Source organism: Peromyscus eremicus, chromosome 2 (genome assembly GCF_949786415.1).
Source record: "Peromyscus eremicus chromosome 2, PerEre_H2_v1, whole genome shotgun sequence".
NCBI lineage: Eukaryota > Metazoa > Chordata > Mammalia > Rodentia > Cricetidae > Peromyscus > Peromyscus eremicus.
This window is the reverse complement of record NC_081417.1, coordinates 63,220,301-63,238,759: the sequence shown is the minus strand read 5'-3', so window position 1 is coordinate 63,238,759 and position 18,459 is coordinate 63,220,301. Positions and strand designations below refer to the sequence as shown.

General features: G+C 42.6%; 1 protein-coding gene across 3 annotated transcripts in view; it reads right to left on the bottom strand.

Moving 5' to 3' along the window:
- Unc13b (unc-13 homolog B) overlaps positions 1-18,459 on the bottom strand; it is a 162,709-nt gene that overhangs the window by 48,474 nt on the left and 95,776 nt on the right. For 2 of the 3 annotated variants that reach the window (XM_059254194.1, XM_059254193.1), the window contains exon 1: positions 516-2,766. The exons of the other annotated variant lie outside the window; for it this stretch is intronic. In XM_059254194.1, coding sequence (XP_059110177.1) covers positions 516-2,766 — 2,251 coding nt within the window. Of the gene's footprint in view, positions 1-515; positions 2,767-18,459 lie in introns of those variants that run through there. 3 annotated transcript variants of the gene reach the window in all.

Genomic DNA, 18,459 nt, shown 5'->3' with positions numbered 1-18,459 from the left:
AAGTCAGAAGCAAGGCTGTGTGGGCAAGGCCAGAACCATGATGGTAACAGGTAGAGTCAGAGGTGAGGAAATTTCCAGTGACCATGAAGAAGCACCATCAACTACTGGAGAAATGGGAATTTTTCAAAGTAGACCATGAAACAAGTATTTTAAAATACAACATGGGATTCTTTTTCTGCCCCTCTGGCACCCCGGAATAAATGTGCTTTATTTCCCCTTCTTGCTTCCCGCATCAACGACTGTAGCCTATTGAGGCCCAAATGTTCCTCTCTCTTTTGAAAGGCTACTTCCCATGGTTCCCCTAATAGACTGGAAATGTCCTAAGGACAGAGACTAGAACTTCCTTCCTATTACCTTATATTTCCTTCTATTTCCCATAGATTTGTTTTAGGTCTGTATTAAAATAATTTACACTAATTCAAGCCATAGACCAACCCCCTCACTTTGTGAACTCGCCACCACTCAGACGCCATACTGAGCCAGCTGGAATCCCATTACACAGAAACTCAGAATACCTGAGGGGATGTCTTCTACTGAAAGATGGCTTGCTGTCTGTACTAGCTCTTGCAAAAGTTTTTTCTGCCTCAGTCTTTTCTCTCTTAGAACATTTTTAAAATTGTTGATGCACTTGTTGAGGTAAATGGTCTCTGCACACACTTGCTCTAAACTCAGCTTGCCTTGATCAGGAGAGTCAGGCCTGGAACAAGTCTCATTTCCCAGACATGGGGCTAGAGGGAAACTGAGCAATGAGTTTGCAAGAGGTGAGCTATTAGAAGCAAGAGAGAAGTTGCTTGGGTCTTGAGGCATCTGATCACCCTGTGTAGAGATGCCTACTCCACCAGAGACCACACTGAGAAAGCTCTCACTCCCCTGACTCCCAGGACTCTCCACTGAACAATCATGGGCACCGCCCGAACTCGCTATCCTGAGAAGTCTGTCACTGTTCTCTGACTGGGAACCACTTTCGTTGCTTTCCAGGTCTTCAGGACTGACAGATCCATTGTTTTCCAGCTTCTGAAACACCCCCTGAAGAGCCAAACGAAAGTGGTGGATTGCTCGGCTCAGCTTAGTTGAGTAAAATTTAATTTCTACATCCTCATCCTCCTGGGAGCCACTTAGAACACAGGAGGACTTATCAAAGACATCCTTAAGGACCTGGGCAGCACAGTTCTCGTCTTCATTTAGGTCAATATGAACCATGTTACTGAAAGTCTCAGGCCCTATGATCACTTCCTCCACTGTGCTGTCAGAGCTCAGAGTGGTAAACCTTCTTGACTTGTCTGCCAAAAGGTCCTCTAGCTGCCTTGAGCTCAGAATATCAAGTCCAGCTTCACAGCCTAGAATCGTGTCCTCTGCATTTACCCTCTCTGCTTTCAGTGATCTGGACAATGAAAGGCAACTGCTGTCCTTACTGTTATTGCTGCAGTCAGTTTGTGGTCTTGTTACTTTACATGCTTCACGTTCTTGGCCCTCCTGTCTGAAAATCTGTGATTTCCCACAATCTTCCTCTTTTGACATTAACACCGAGGAAGACTCCTCAAGTTGACAGAGGGGAGACAGCTCATCACAATGATCACTGATTACCCGGGATGCTTCTGATGTTCCTTCTACTTCATCCTGCAGCTTAGACACATCACTCTGTTTTGTTAAACCATCCTTTGGTAAGAAGCAAAGGCCTTGCTGCTCAGAACCCTGGGTTCCTCTATGTTGACTCTGAGTCCTCAGCTGGTATGGTCCCATCATGTATCTTCTGTTCCCTGTTTCCATCTGAAGAGCTGGTTTACCCTGATTTAAAGAGTTCCAACTACAGTCTTGAAGTTGTTGCAAGCATGATAGAGACTCCTTTGGGGGATTCTTACACCCTTGTGGCTGTACTGGCTCTTCTCTGGTAGCAACCCTGACTCCCACACTCTGCAAGAGGATAGATTTCTGCAAGATGAGGTCCCTGTGCTCTAGATGAACAAGTTTCACCACAGTGGGCCGGGGGACAGGAGCTGTGCCTGCCCTGTATGCCTCTCTGATGTACCTGTTGCACTGCATACCATTAACACAGAGGTGCTTAGCTAGGAAGTTGTCCACTAGCTCCATGGTGTTTTCCCCATCATGTTCAGGAAGCCCATATAGATAAAGAATGGCTTCCTCTCTTTCTACATGGGGTTCCAGGGCCTTTTCTCCATCACACACCTTGGCCAGAGAGCTGCTACCCACATGCAAGCCTTCTATTTCACTCAATACTGAGTCTACACAGCTAGACACTTCATCCACAGAGCCCCGGACTTGGCTCAAGTGCTGTCGCAGCTCAGCAATCTCAGACTGAAGACGACTGATACCTTGCAGCTCTCTGATGATATATTCTACTACATCTCCCAAAGGTTCTCGCTGTTCGTGGCTACAGCTTTGGCCAGGGCCTCTGGACAAAAAGGGCCCAGCTTGGTTTCTCTCTGAAGGCTCTGAACAACTGGCAGGTGAGAGTTCCCGAGAATCAGACCCTGAAACACAGGCAGCAGAGGCCAGAGGATTGTTGGCTTGCTGCTCAAAGCTGCAAAGTTGGGCCAGGTCCCCATCTCTCTCTCCAGTAGTGGTGGAGTCTGTTGACTCACAGCAAGGGGGCAGGAAGTTGTCTTCTGGTAAGGATCCAGTAGGACCTGCGGACTTGCTCTTGACACCACATATAGTCTCTGCCCTAACCTTATCTGGTGAGAGGCTGGATGAAGGTCCCAACGTGAGCATGATTTCTTCCTCAGACTCTCGCAACAATCGTTTCATTTTTCCCCTCAGGAGAAGTGTTGGTTCTTTGCTTCTTTCTCTTATTTCTCGTTGGGGTGCTTAATAGAAATTGTCTTAGAAGAGCCTGTCCCGTTTTTCCTTTCTTTTCTTTCTTCCTTTTTTGGACTGGTTTTTAGCAATTATTGCTAGTTGAGGCCTTTGGCTTAGCTCAGAGTGATGCCTGGAATGACCTCATGTATGGGCCTCAAACCTGACACATGCCCCCGGTTCCTGGTTTGGCTCTTATCCTGTAGCTCATGGGAAAAAAAGGGAAAATGGTACACTCAGATCAGAAAGAAACAGGAAACTTAAATCAGACCAAGCTGTCAAGCAGGGATAAGAACAATGCCTTCAAAGACAGTAAGAATCCACCCTGATCAGCCTTCCACTGAGCCTTAAACTGAGCCTTGACTTCCTTTAAAATACTGATTAAAACCAAATCAAGTCTTTTCTGTTCTTAACAACTACAAAGCCATCAGTATTGAGACAAGCTGCTGAGATATGGATAAGGTAAGATCAATTAGTGACTTCTTACTTGAACCTTCACAAAACTCAGCACTCGACTCTGAACGAGGGATGAACATGTAGATGTTTAACTACCACACACACAATGAAAAGACAAACACGGAAGGTTTCTTTCTTATCCATTTTGTTTTTCTGGTGAGGATTCAGGTATTCAATAGTTCATCTTTGTTTCGTGATAGCAGCCATTCACTTGAAAAAGAGACCATGGCAAGTATTTCCGATTTGAAGGAAGAAAAAGTATTACTACAGCTAATTCCAGAATAAGGTGGTGAAGTATAGGTACAGCAATGTTCAGAACTCAAATGGCATTCAACATATTTAAATCTACTGGGACAGACAGCTTGAGGCCCACAAATAATAGACTCAATACAGAGTCAGATGAAGGCTCAGGTGGGAGCAGCTGAATCACTATCCAGATTCAGCTTTTCTGGGACTCAAGGTACTATATCTATGTGACTGTACTGTTCAGGTATCAGAGGGAAGCTAACCCTCTGACTGGCTGGGGGACAGCAATGCATGGGACAAGCAGGGAGTTGGTTATATTACACAGGGTATTTTGCCATTCTCCAAAAATTACAGCTAGACCTTCTACCATTCTTGCTTCTGCTACTTAACTCACTGGTAACTACTATAGGACAGAGGTGGAGCTGATTATTAACTTATGGGGAGGGGCACACATTTCCTGTTTATTAGGAAGATATAAAATGTGGGGAGTAGAAGAGTGGAAAGTACAAAAGGGAAAACAGACTCGGGAGATGCATGGAACTACCAATACTCTACGGTCCTGCTAGCAACTGAGCAAGGGACGAGATGAGCTAGTGGGAGACACACTGTCCTTCAATTATTTGACATGAGATAGTTTCTCTGATTTTGTTTTTAAATTTTGTCATGATTTATAAGTCTTCTAAATCCTTACTAGAAGGGGAAAACTGCCTTAAAGAATAAAGCTGACCGCTGGGTGGTGGTGGCGCACGCCTTTAATCCCAGCACTGGGAGGCAGAGTCAGGCGGATCTCTGTGAGTTCAAGGCCAGCCTGGCCCACAGAGCGAGATCCAGGAAAGGCGCAAAGCTACACAGAAAAACCCTGTCTTGAAAAACCAAAAACCAAAACAAACAAACAAACAAAAAAGAATAAAGCAGACCTAATAGCAACTCATTTTCACGAAAAGTCACTGTCTACAATTAGTCTATGGGCCTAAAATTTAAAAGCACTGTACCTCCCTGGATTGAGAAGCAGCAGAAGGACGAGTCATGGAACTTGGAATAAAGATGAGCTGGTGCTACGGGGATAACTAGGTCAAGAACCAAGAGACAGAAACTAGATGAATTCCTATTTCCTATCTCCCTGTCTTCTCTACAGCTCCTATAAGAACTCTACTTTAACAAGGAGTTCCTCATCTAAGTAGATTACGTATTTTGTGAGGTCACAAACAAGTCCAGTCCACCCATTACTGCTTTACCCTGAGCTTCAAGAAGCCAGGTTAATAGCAGCTTCTCCCTGCTCTAAACAAAGAGGCTTGTTTCCATATTAAACAAACAAATCACACCCTCCAAACCTTCTTTCAATTGGTAGCCATTGCCTCTCCATGGACTGAACGTAACAATTACCTGCTGTGCATACATGTTCTGCAGTGGCACCAAACTCATTAGGTCATCCTGGTTTTTAGGTGCTGAAGCAGGGTATAAGCTCACTGTGTTACCTAAGGATTAACCAGTCACTCTGCTCAGAGCTCAGCAGACTATAAGGAAAGGGGCAACCTGAGGACCCAGGAGACTCAAGTGAGCCTTCTTCCTCAATCTCTCTTTGCTACTACTGAATGAAATGACAGGGGCTATGTAGAAGGGCTATCTGATCTCCAAGTCAATTTGAATTAATAAATACATAAAGGAGATGCCAGGCATTAAGTTAAATGCCAGGAATATAAGAAATACTCTCTGCTCTTTAATAGATTAGATTACATTATCCATGGATAATGGATGAGACTGGATGATAATATGAAATAATATCTGTTATTGACAAATTGTAATTAAAAAGTAAGTATTTATTATAGGAGTGAAAAATATGAAAGAAGTGATACACAAAACCAGGACAGGTAAGGCCACAGAAAATACCTCCTTTGGTGAATTCTCTGCTTAAATCTAGGCCTCTAGTTGCCATCAAAGTGTTCATGCTATCATTCTGCCTGTCTTGTTGGCCTATCCACTGTGGTCAATTCTCTAATTTCATGCACTCAATTTGAAATAAGCATACATTTATTCCCCTTAAGGAATGCTCGATGTTGGAAAAAATAATATAAAGCTGTCCTTCAAGAACTAGCTGTATTTGAAAAGGAAACACAGGAAAAGAATATGAAGTAACCAGAAAGCTAAAGATTTAATGATGGAAAACTAAGAATTAGGGCCAGAAGCAGATATTTAAATTACATTTCATCAGTACCAACCTACTAAAACCAAGTCAAGAGAAACACTTCTCAGTATTCTTAAATGGCTGATTCACTTACTCTTCTCTCTGACTTATAAAATAAACATGAATAAGAATGTGACTAGTTCTTTTAAAAAATGCCTCTGACCCAAATCTTGGCTTGAAGGAAACCACCAGAGACCTCTGGGAAACAGGCAAGGATTCTATGAACATATATATCAAGCAGCCTCTCAATTTTGTGAAACAATCCCAAAGAGCAGCAAGACAAAAACACCAAGGACCCTCCCCCAATCAAGGCTGTATGATCCCTGGGCCATTTACCACTTATGCTGTAAGGTGAATGTGGTGAGAAGGTGGTTTCTAGGGCCAGCCACAGTCTCAGGATGTGAATCTTTGGGAAAGAATCAATTCCTAGACTATCATGTCAGAAGAAAGAGATCAGGGCCCAAATACAAAGAACAAATTAGTACAAATGAGAATGTCCTAGACCAGGAGCTTAGTCTAGTCCCAGCCCTGCAGTTTCTGGGATGTGCCATTTCTCAACATTCTTGTGGTCCACCTATGCTAATGGACTAGTTTTGTTTGGCTATTATAGTATTTTTTTCTAAATTTTTAAACTGAAAGTATTTAGGTGGAATAAGTACTCTAGCTTCTCAAAAGCCCACTTACCTAAAATTATAACCCTTGATCTAGAAGGGCATCCTTATTGTTACTAAATGGTAGGTTCTTGATTAAGAGCCCACAATGATATGAACCACATTACCAAGAAAATGTTCATTTATTTCCAAATTCCTAATGCCTGGTATAGGGCCTCACTATGAAAAGCACCGGGCCTAGCACACAGTGAGACCTTGGTGCCATGAGGAATTAATGGTAAAGCTGGATTAGAATTCCAGTCTCCTACTTTTTCTGATCTTCCTCTGTTTCCATGACAACATGAAAACTTCAAGGTCCAGGTTTCCTTCTAGATTAGTGACCAAAAACCTGTTTCAATTGTAAAACTAAGGTGGAAATCTCTTCCCAGTAACATTTATTCACAATTTCCTGGAACTTACTTAGGACAAAAATTACCAGGCTGTCAGCTAGCTAATATCTGCCCAGTGTCTGAGGCTAGTGGAGAGGCTCCTCAGTGCTGTTGTGATGCTCTCTCACTTGGCTCTTCCAGCAAGAAAAGCTGCCCTGATCCTTGTCTTAGTGATTAACAGAGCAGCACTCTCCCAACAGAAATATAATGTAATCCACATGGTATATTTTAAGTTCCCTAGCAAAAATATAAAAAGTAAAAGAAGCATGTAAAATTAATCTTAATATGTGTTATTCAACCTCAAATCCAAAATATTATTACATGTAATCAATATAAAAATCATTCATTGTATATTTGTATTCTTTTTTTATACGAAATCCTTGAATCTCATATATCACATCTTATTTTCCAAAACATCTTAAAGCAGTCTAACTAGCTGGGCATGGTAGCACATGCCTGTAATCCAAGAGTGTGGGTGTGTGTGGCTATGTACAAATGCAGAGGTGTACATGAGATATGGTACATGTGGGATTTGGTTCTCATTTTGTGGGATCTGGAAACAAGACTCAGGTCATTAAATCTAAATGTAAATGCCTCGACCCACAGAGCCAACTAACTGGTCCACTCCCAACACTTAGGAGGTAGAGATAGGGGAGTAAGATTTCAAGGTCATCTTCGGCTATATAGACAGTTCAAGGACAATTTGAGCTACATGAGACTGTTTCAAAAAAAAAAAATCAAAGGCTAAACAGTCATGTGTGGCCAGTGGCTACCATACTGGACAACATGGATCTAGAATTCCGGGGTAGGGACTACTCTAGATAGGCTCTAAAACTCATGAGTAGGTACCCAGTGTAGAGAAGAGTGTCATCACAGTGACAGTGAACTCTGTTACTTTCACTCATCTTTTTACCTGTTTACTCTGATCCTAGTTGGAAGTAGCTCATTTCTGCTTATGGACAGGCTCACTCCTCCTTAAGGCTACAAAGAACCAATATCAAGCACTAACCACAAAAAAATGAGAACTTTTTTCCCTCTCCATCCTACCGTTTGTCAATATCCTGTAGCTTTGTGTAGCTTCTTTCCAATATTCTGGGCAAACTACAGGACAAACATGGTTACTTCCTCAGAAGCTACCCATTCACATGGAGGGTTTGGAGACCTTGCATGAGCAAGAGTGTGATCTCAATGCAGCTAGGTGCAAAGTCTACAAGAGGGGCAGATGATGATGGCAAAAGACTCACTGATTTAGAATTTTCAGTTTACATGAGTCTCACTTATCATTACAACCCTGTAAAGCAAGAAGAATTATTATTTTGACTTCATAGAAGATAAAACTAGAGCTTTAAGAGGGCGAATTAGACTTGACCAAGGTCACTGAGAAAGGCTAGGATTAAGTAAGTTTTCAATTTACAAAGTTAGGGCTCTTGCACTACACTTATAAACAGACAAACTATATGCATGTATACACACACTCAAAGCTGGGAAAGCTCAGGATGGACATTTCTGTTTATATGGCATATATATGCATGAGAGGCATGTACACACCACACTGGACAGTACAGCCCCTCTCCACACATTTACAGAAGAAAGATGAAAAGGTTTCTGAATATACCTAAGAACAGGAAGGTTACCTAAGTGCATGTATAAATGCATGGAGGAACAGATGATCTCTATATATGAATGTACACAGAGGTAGAGATAACTTATGTGCATTCATATAAGATGAATAAAAGGTTGTCTATATGCAATGTATATACAGGAGAGGATCAGGTAGGTTATAAACACATATAGGCATGTCAAGACAGAAACTATGCAGACATCCAACAGGATGGATAAGTAGTTGTAGATCTATAGCAGAGTACCCATGAAGAATGGATGGCCAGATTATCAGTAACCAAACACGTGCATGTGAAGATTCGACCCCAGTGCTGAGTATGCTATTTTCCCTCACTATAATGACTAGCAACTTGGCTCAAGCAGTTATATAATTAATGTAGCTGCTCCATATTCCACCCACAAATGCTTTGCTTTAGCCTCTCCTGTCGTTCAGAGTCAATCATATATTTAATATCACTTACCTTGCTGCTGCAACCAAAATAAGGTTAAGAAAAGGAAAAAGGAAAAAAATTAAAGCCACAAATTCTCAAGTTTTAGAATGCAAGCGCTGCCTTTCAGAGGTAATCCATCAGAAGCACTCCTCAGACTGATAAAGAAGCCACAGGATGAACTTTCTGAGCCACAGCACAGCCGCCTGCCCAACCAACAAACAGCGCCAAGGAGCTGTTATTCTCAGCTGCACCCTGCTGGCTGGCTCCTCCGTGCAAAGTTGAAGAGAGGAACAATGCCTAGCAGAGAAATCCCCTCCGTGAAGGCGGGGCAGGAGTCTGGTGGCTGCAAATCTAGGAATCCAATCTGGTCCACACCTCTCTGCTGAGGGGAGATTCTGAAGACCAGGCTGCTGAAGGCAACAGCAGCGAAACTTCAACTGGATGTGGAATTCTAACTCAATCCTTTCCGGGCTTTGAGACTGGGAGGAAAGCAGGGCAGCTCTGGCTCCCGCTTCTGCTCCTCCTCCTCTCCAGCTGCTTCCTGCCTGCCTGCACCCTCCCATAGGGCACCAGCCCTCCTCACACGTTGCTGGCGCACACACCCCCTTCCCAGCACACTCACGCACACACAATCCTGCCAGCAAGCTCACTCACACACCCTTGGTGAGTGTCTCTCCCTCTTGCTAAATATAGATCTTACTCTCTCCCCCTTCCCCCATTTTCTTCCTTCTTTCCTCCCTATCCTTCTTCTCTCCTATCTTTACACCCCTCTCACATCTTTAGAATTTAAGAGCGATGTACCACAGAGCTCTATACTTTAAGGAGCTCCAAATCTCAGGGGGAACCCAGAATTCAGCTAGCACACAATACAAAGACAGTTTTCTCTTCTATTAAAACAAGCCCTGGATTGGTTTACCATATATAAGGTCTGTCATCAGCCTTTAGAGAAGCTGAAGGACAGGGACAGTGACCAAGTGCAGTTCACATCAAATCGTGCCATTTTCTCACAGTTTACATCCTCAAACAGTTTCTCTGAACAGCTACTGCAAAAGAATTCCCTTAGGCTATGCCGATACAGTGACTAGGGAGGAGGGGAAACTGAGTTAAACAAAATGGGTCTCGACTGCAGCAGTCAAGACCAAAGGCTGCTTTTGGAATCCAGAATTCAGAACTTGGCAACCCAAATGAATACAACATCAGCCCAAAGCTGTCTAAGATGCTGAGTCCTATTTTCATGATCCCCAATATCCCAGCTTGCCTTTCCCAATGGCAGCCCTATGTCTACAGAGATTTTTCTGGTCTAGTTGTTCTCACATTTTCCTAATCCCAACAATTCCACAAGTCTCTGTAGGATGGACTACGAAATCAAGCATCTTTATCTTCAAAGAACACTCAAACTGCTCACTGTAACATATCTGAGTATAACGTAGGTACCACTGACGCTCTGGAACATAAAGTGGCAGGTACATGAAACACGCTCCCTTGGTCCACTCTGCAGCCACGGATGGGAAAACACTGCTCGCTGTGCCTAGCCCTGAACTGCCAGTAACAACCCAGTCACACTGCTTCTCTTCTGCCTTCCCTGAACCTGGCACAATGAGAAAAGACCTTCCTCTTCCTCAGGTCAAAAACGGGAGGCAAACTTGACTGATTCTGCATTTATCTCAAACATTCCTGTAGCAATCCACAGAAGACTCTTGCCCATCTAACCCAGAAATCAGGTGGTATGTCAAGGCAGGCAGTCCTATGTGACAGATAAAACAAAGCTTTGACTTATTTAATCTTGGCTTGTTTGAGGCAGAATCTCACTTTGTAGACCAGGCTAGTTTTGAACTTGTAGTGATCCTCCTGCTTCTGCCTCCCAATGCTAGGATTACATGTTCCTGAGCCATCATGTCTGGCTCCAAACAAGATTTTAAATCAATAATAATCTCCATATCTTATCCAAGATTCCAAGGAGAAAGGGTTGGTTTCAGAGCCAACATTTGCCTCCTTGCTGCCTTCTTCCAATAACATTGATTTCCCCTCAGCCAAGGCAGAAAAATTAGATTCCAAAAGATGCTAAATAACCCATTTCTTAACCATCCACCTCATTATGCAGCCAACACTGACAGCAGAACAAATACCTCCTAACCCAGTTGGGAGCTGGCTAGATGACAGAAGAGATAAGGGCTGACAGCACAACTATAACCACATCTAAATACAGAGGAAGAAAATAACTTGAAAACTGTCAAATTTCAGTGGAAGCCACCGCCAATTTACTGTGGAGTTTCCCAGGCTTGAGCCAGGAGAGGTACAGGGTTTAACACAAATAGAGGAAAGACTGATTGAATCAGAATTCCTTCTCCAGCTCTGCAGCCAAGCATAAAGAGTCAAGAACGGTAACTGTCCTTTATGAGGTCTGGGTCCAGGCATTCTAAAATGAGGGAAAGCTCACACTACCAAGAACAAGGAAGATTTCCCAGAGCCAGGGCATTGCCTAAGCAACCTAGTTCTTCATGCCCTATCCACCGGTGGGGTTCCAGGGCCTAGTCGAGGACTCAAGCAGTATTACAAAGGCTAATGGATCCTGTCTTGTCCATCTGTCCAAATGTGCACATCCCATCTCCTAAGCAGCTCTGGCTTTCTAGAAAAACAATGGCTCAGAGAATGGAAGATATGTTCAAGACATCAGAAAGCACAAAATTCGCTATCTCCCATTAGAGCCTTCAAATTTCACGTGAGTGTTCACATCTTTGACCACAAATTATTCTTGTACTTACCACTGCTCCATGCTTAAGCAAGAGCAAGGAGGTTATGATGGTTAATCCTGTCAACTTGATAGGACTTAGGCATTTTTAGGTGGAAAGAGCTGCCCTGAATGTAAGTGTACTTACACTCTGTACTGGGGTTCCAGACTGAATGAAAAGGAAAAGGTAAACAAAGCACCAGTGTTCATCTCTCGGCCTACTAGCTGTCTACTCAATGCGAGCAGCCGTCTCACGGCCCTGCCACCGTGCCTTTCTCACTATGATGGACTGCATCCTCCAACTATGAGCACAATAAATCAATCCTTCCTGAAGCTGAGTTTTTTCGTCAGGGATTTTGTCATAGCAATGAAATAAACAACTAATACAGAGGATAAAGGGTGATAAAGAACAGTCAGCATAAGCTGTGGTAACGAAGAGGAGGTTCCTTCAGCCACAATCCTACAGGGCTCAGTTTCAGACATCATATGACCACAAAATAATCAGCTCTCCTCTGGGATGGATAGTAGGCCATTTTTGTTTCCTTGGCTCTAAGAGCAACAATAGAGCCCCTTTGTCACAGTGGATCTGGCCCTTGATAATCTCATGTAGGCTAAGAAAATGAGGTCCTTTTTTTAAGAAATAGCATAGTGCCCACCTCAGCTGGGAAACGTCCTTAAAGCTAGCCTGCTCTAGAGTCCGCTGGGCAGAACTGGGAAACAGATTGGGTTAAGAAGGGAAAGGCATTTATCCAGAAACTCTGAAATGCTTTCAACAGACATTCTCAAGGTCTGGTTCCCAATTTAAATCTTTGCAGGGATTTTCGCCTAGAGACAGATGAGTCAAGATGGAAATTCAAAATGAGACACTGACACTCACGCAGAGTTGTAGGAAGGTTCAGAGTGGCAGGCGCTCTAATGGGGAGCTGAATGGATGCGTTAGTCAGGAGACCACCTGGTGCATAAAATCCTCTTCAACTAAAGCAGTTATATAGGACCACAGGGTCACTGGGGAGGGCCTCAACAGTCATAATTCTCTCCCTCAAATAACCAGTCTAAATCTCCCTAAGATCAGATACAACTAGTCTGGAAGCAAAGAACACGCCTACTCCAAACCTGGCCTCCCTTTTCAGGTGTCACTGCCAGGGACTGGCTGGGTCAGGACCAGCAGGTGTCTAGCTTGTCTTCCCAAACAGCAGTCATAAATATGGATACAAAGGATGGGGAAACTCAGTTCAGTTTTACATAGGAGTCAGTTTGTGACTATTTTCCTTCTCCACCACTAAGAAAACCCAGAAGCATCACGAAGAGGCTGACATGTGGCCACACAGCTGGGATTTCTTTTATGCGTGGGGAAAATGGTTTGTTCTGGTGGCTAAGAAAAGTCATTTTTTTCCTCCATATAGAATTATGTTCTCCCCAAACTATTCAGCAACTATATACAAGCAGAGAATGATGGGCAATGGGAGGTGTTCCTCTTTCTTCCCCCAGAACACACTGCCCTAAGGGAATGATGAACCTGGCAGAGACATACTGAGTTTACTGATGTGCTAAGACAGAGCTGCCATGCAGCTCAAATGCAACTTGACAAGCTGCAAGGCAGGCCTTAGGAGTCACAAACTGCTGACAAGCCTCAGTTCTATAACCAGGTCAAGCACCATGCCCAATTAGAACCTTGAGTATAAAGAGGCAATAAACAAAATGCTCAGGACTGCCCATCTAAACAGGTTTTCTGCCTGTACTGTCAAAGGCCATGGGCTCTGTTCATTCCAGAACCAATGACTGAAAGAGTTTTGAAGAGTCCTTTATCTTTGTTTAAAAACTCTTAAAGTAGTATACATTCTTATGCTCTCACACAACTCTGATCAAAAGTCACAACATCCAGACTTGTCTTAGTTAAGGTTTTATTGCTGTGAAGACACACCTGGACCATAGCAACTCTTATAAAGGAAAACATTTAATTGGGGCTGGCTTACAGTTCAGAGCTTTAGTTCATTATCGTCATGGTGAGAAGCATGGCAGCATGCAGACAGACATGGTGCTAGAGAAGTAGGATCAGCATACAGCAGGCTTCTGAAACCCCAAAGCCCACCTCCAGTGATACACTTTCTCCAACAAGCCCACACCTCATAATAGTGCCACTCCCAATGAGCTTATAGGGACCATTTTCATTCAAACCACCACAAGACTAAAAAGAATATAGTTCCTGAACTATAGTCTCTGTGTCTTTGTCTCTGTCTCTCTCTCTCACTCTTTCTCTCTCTCATTCTCTCACTGTGTATGTATGTATATGTGTGTACGTATGTGTGTGTGTACACTGACCTTCCAGTGCTTTTATTTGAACTTCTCAGCTTTCAGAATTGAAAGACACATTGTATATAAATTACATTGTTCATGGTAAGTAGTTCTGAAAGGCTGGGCTACAACAAATTGTGACACTGCCCCACCTAATTTATACTTTGAAATCCTAACTCCTACTACCTCATAATATGATCTTATTTGGAGATATGGTCTTTAAAAAGGCCATCAAAGCCATCAAGGTCATCAAGGTTGGCTCTAATCTGACTGTATTCTTATAAGAATGGGAAATATAGGCTCAGTTGGTAAAGGATTTGCTCCTATGGCAGACTTAGTAAACTAAACAGAATCTTTCAGAACTATTGATTACACGTGCGCGCGCACACACACACACACACACACACACACACACACACACACAAAATGTGTGACAGTTAGCTTTAACTGTTACTTTGACACAATCTAGAATCATCTGGGAAGAGTCTCAATAAGAAATTGACTACCTGTGAACATGTCTGTTGGACAGTGTTTAATTCAGTGAATTGATGTGGGAAGACCCAGCCCACTTTAGCAGCACCACTACCAATGCAGGGGGTACTGACCTGTGAAAGAGGGGAGCGATCCAACTGAGAACCACAAATGAGCATAGATGTACTTGTTTCTCCCTGCTTTTGACTGTGTACGTGTGACCAGCTGTCTCAAGCTGCTGCAAATGTAATTTCCCTTCAATAACAGGCTGTAAAGTGGAACTATGAGGTAAAATAAACCTTTTCTCCCCTAAGTTGCTTTTTGCTAGGGTTTTTTTTTTTTTAACCACAGTAACAGAATTGAAATAAATAAGAACAAAATATAATAATAGCTAGATATCAATCAAGTGCCTAGGTATTAAACAAGGCATGGTGAAAAGGTGTCATGACTTTTGGTCTAAGGCAGTTCCCTGAATGAAATGTTCTAACAAGGTAATTATTATATCCATATCTTATTGTGCTTGGGTGACTGTTTGTGTCAGTTACTGAGAAAACAATTAGAGAAGAGGAGGTGACAGAGAAAGAAACAATGAGTACAGATCGAATATGTATTAGGTGCCTCTGAACATGCAGGTGACGATATCCATAGGCAATTGGAGACAGAAGTCTGGAGCTCATGAAAAATAACTCAAGTGAGACTTCATTAGTCCCAGGTAAGTATGTAAATTAGATTATCCAGAGAAGAACAAGATGGAGAAACAGAGTCTGGGAATCATCGAGTTTTAAGAGACAAGCAGAAGATAGCAAATAGTGTGAAGGAAACAAAGATGGAGCTGTCAAAAATAAGAAAAAACTTGAAGGAAACACAGCCCAGATGCCAGGAAGGAGGAGTGCCTTTGGGGGAAATCAATGCACAGTTGTTATTTCACCTGTCAAAAACTGCTTCGGGATATTGGTTCTCTGGAACACTCTTCCCAACTTGTCATCTTTACCTATTTATGTCCAAGTGTCCTTAGGTGTGTACTGAATAAGCACATTTCCTTATCATACTTGAAGATGACATCCAGCCACAGGATGTGGAAGCTGAAGAAACTGAGCAACATGCCTTTTTCCTCTGACTTCAAGAAGTGGGTTTTTTTTTTCTTCCAGATTAAATGTATGAGTGTTCTGCCTGCATGTATGTACATGTATCACATGCTTGCCTGGAGCCCACAGAGGCCAGAAGAGAGTGTTTGATCCCCTGGAACTGGAGTTATGGATGGTTGCAAGTCACCATGTGGGTACTGGAAACCAAACCTAGGTCCTCTGCAAGAGCAATACATGCTCTTAACCATGGATCCATCTCTTCATCCCCTACCTGCATGTGGTGGCTCACAACTATGATCCCAGCACTTGGGAGGCTGAGGCAGGAGGGTTGCTACAAGTTTGAGGTTAGCCTAGGCTACTCAGTGAGTTCCCAGACAGTCTGCGCTACAGAATGAGAACTTGCTTGAAAAGGAAGAATAAAGGAATAAGAAGGGGAAAGAGGAGGGGGTAGAGGTAATGAGGAGGAGGAGGAGGAAAAGGGAAGAGAGACAGAAAAGGCTGGGGATATAACTCAGTGGCAGAGCATTTGCTTAGCATGTGAGAGGTTCTAGGTTTAATCCCCAGCACTGCAAAAAGTAGTAGTAGTAGCAGCAGCAGAAGCAGCAGCAATAGTAATAGCAACCGTTATCTTATTGTATATACTAGAGCTGAACTTTAGGATGTATCTTTTTTTTTTTTTTTTTTTTTTTTTTGAGAGCGGGTTTCTCTGTGTAGCTGTCCTGGAACTTTCTCTGTAGACCAAGCTGGCCTCGAACTCACAGATCCACCTATCTCTGCCTCCCAATGCTAGATTAAAGACATGTGCCACCACCGCCCCAGAAGATGTATCCAGGTATTTTTTAAAACTGATAGTGCCACTTGTAAGGAGCTGTGGATCTCCTTTATGACGAATGTACAAACAAAATGCAGGTTAACCTTTGATTTCATCTTTCTAAGCTCATCTTACTTTTTTTAAATTTTCTGATACTTAAAAAATAACTGCTAACTTAGTATTATCTAGGAGTTCCTCTGATAAGACTTTTCTAGCCACCTAACTCAACAGGCTTACTCTCTACTCTAGAGTCCAAGGCTAACTATTTTCACATAAGTGTTACTTTTGCAATAAATTACTTAAGGTCCTGAACGACATCTTAACCTTGATAAGCCAGAAGACTTGTGTCTATTAATAGATGAATAAAAATGTAGTGTTTATATGCACATGTATAAGCATACATACAAACACACATGATGGGATAAACAAAATTTAAGACATGAATACACTTCTCTCTGGAAACAGACAGAGACCATTAAAGAAAATCACAACCAATCAAATACAGAGTTGTAGAGCCCAGTTCCAACTAATGCAACTACAGTACAACTCACACACCTAAAGATTAGGGATCATAGAAAAGGGGGTAGAAAGATTGTAAAAGCCAGAGGAACAGGGAGTTTGCTGTGAGACTGTCTCTCCAAGAACGGCAGAAGCTAGACCCATAAACTTCCACCAACATGACTGCCTGGACAGGAGCCGAACAAGGACGACGACGACGACGACGACGACGACGACGACGACGACGACGACGACGATAAGCATGCTACCTTTAGGGGGCTGGGGAAAGCCCAGGAGGCTCCAGCCCTACACAAAGAACTACAGGACACTAAGGAATGCTGAGAGCAGGAGAAACAGTCTTTCTCAGGGAAAAGTACACCAATTGCTTATCCAGCCCAAATGGTCAGTCCTGAAAACATATACATACAATTAACAGTACATAGACTGAGCAGATTGTGTTTAAGTATTTAGGAACACACACATACACACATACAATAATTAATAATTAATGAAAAAAAAAAGACCGTGAATTTGAAAGAGAGCAAGGAGGGATATACAGGAGGGTCTGGAGGGAAGAAGGGAAGAGAAAATGATATATCTCAAAAAATAATTTAAAAATATACCTGAACACAAAGTAAAACAGAAGAGACAGCTAAGAGAAATATATAGCAACACATAAAAAGAGATGGGGAAATAGTGATAGGGTAGAGAAAATGAAGAAATGGAGGCCAAAGGCTATAAACTAACAGATAGGGCTGGTGAAGCCACTCAGTGGGTAAGGACACTTGCTGCCAAGCCTACTGACCTGAATTTGACCTTCAAGACCTACATGACAAGGCAGAACCTATGCAAGTTGTTCTCTGACCTGCACGCATACAGAGGCACGTGAGTACCCACACTTACTAAATAAGCTTTTAAATGAAATAAAGTTACAAAAATAAGACAAAATAGCATATATATAAGATGAACAGGTCTAGAGATTTAATGTATAAAATGAGGAATACGGTAAATAAAAACTGTATATTAAAGTAGAGATTTTTGTTGAATGCATCCATTTTAGCTTCTCTTGTTACAAAAAGGACCATGTCAATAACATGTTTATGGAATGCTTATAACATGTAAATCTCTGCTCTGTGTGTTAATCTGCTTCATTACAGTGACCATCACACTAATGATGTATCCCATGGAGCATCACTTTGTAAACCCCAAGTACAAAAAATAGTTCTTTTTGAAACAGGTCTTTTGAACAGAAGACCAGTTCAAAAGATGGCTCAAACAGTCCACAACCTGACGCCCTCAGTCCACATGCTTGACTAGACATGTGAGCTTTCCTTAGCACAAAATTGATGTCAAAGGTCTAAAGCAGTTTTTCAGCCTGCCTTTTCTTTTTCCCCTTTTCGTTTTTTTAAAATTTTTTATTCATTTTACATACCAACCACAGATCCCCTCTCTTCCCTCCTCCTGCTCCTCCAGCCTTCCAGCCCCCAACTCACCCCCATTCCCTCCTCCAACAAGATGTGGCCTTCCATGGGGAGTCAGCAGAGCCTGGTACATTCAGTAGAGGCAGTCGAAGAGAGAGAAGAGGGGTTCTATGAGCAAGGGGCATCAAGACCATGATGGGAAAACCTACAGAGACAACCAAACCAAACTAGTGGGAACTCATGAAGTTTAGACCAACAGCTATAGAGCCTCCATGGGACTGGGCTCGGCCCTCTGCATGAGGGAGATAGTTGTGTAGCTTGATCAGCCTGCTTTTTCATGCACCAGTTGACTTAACTGAGTGGAC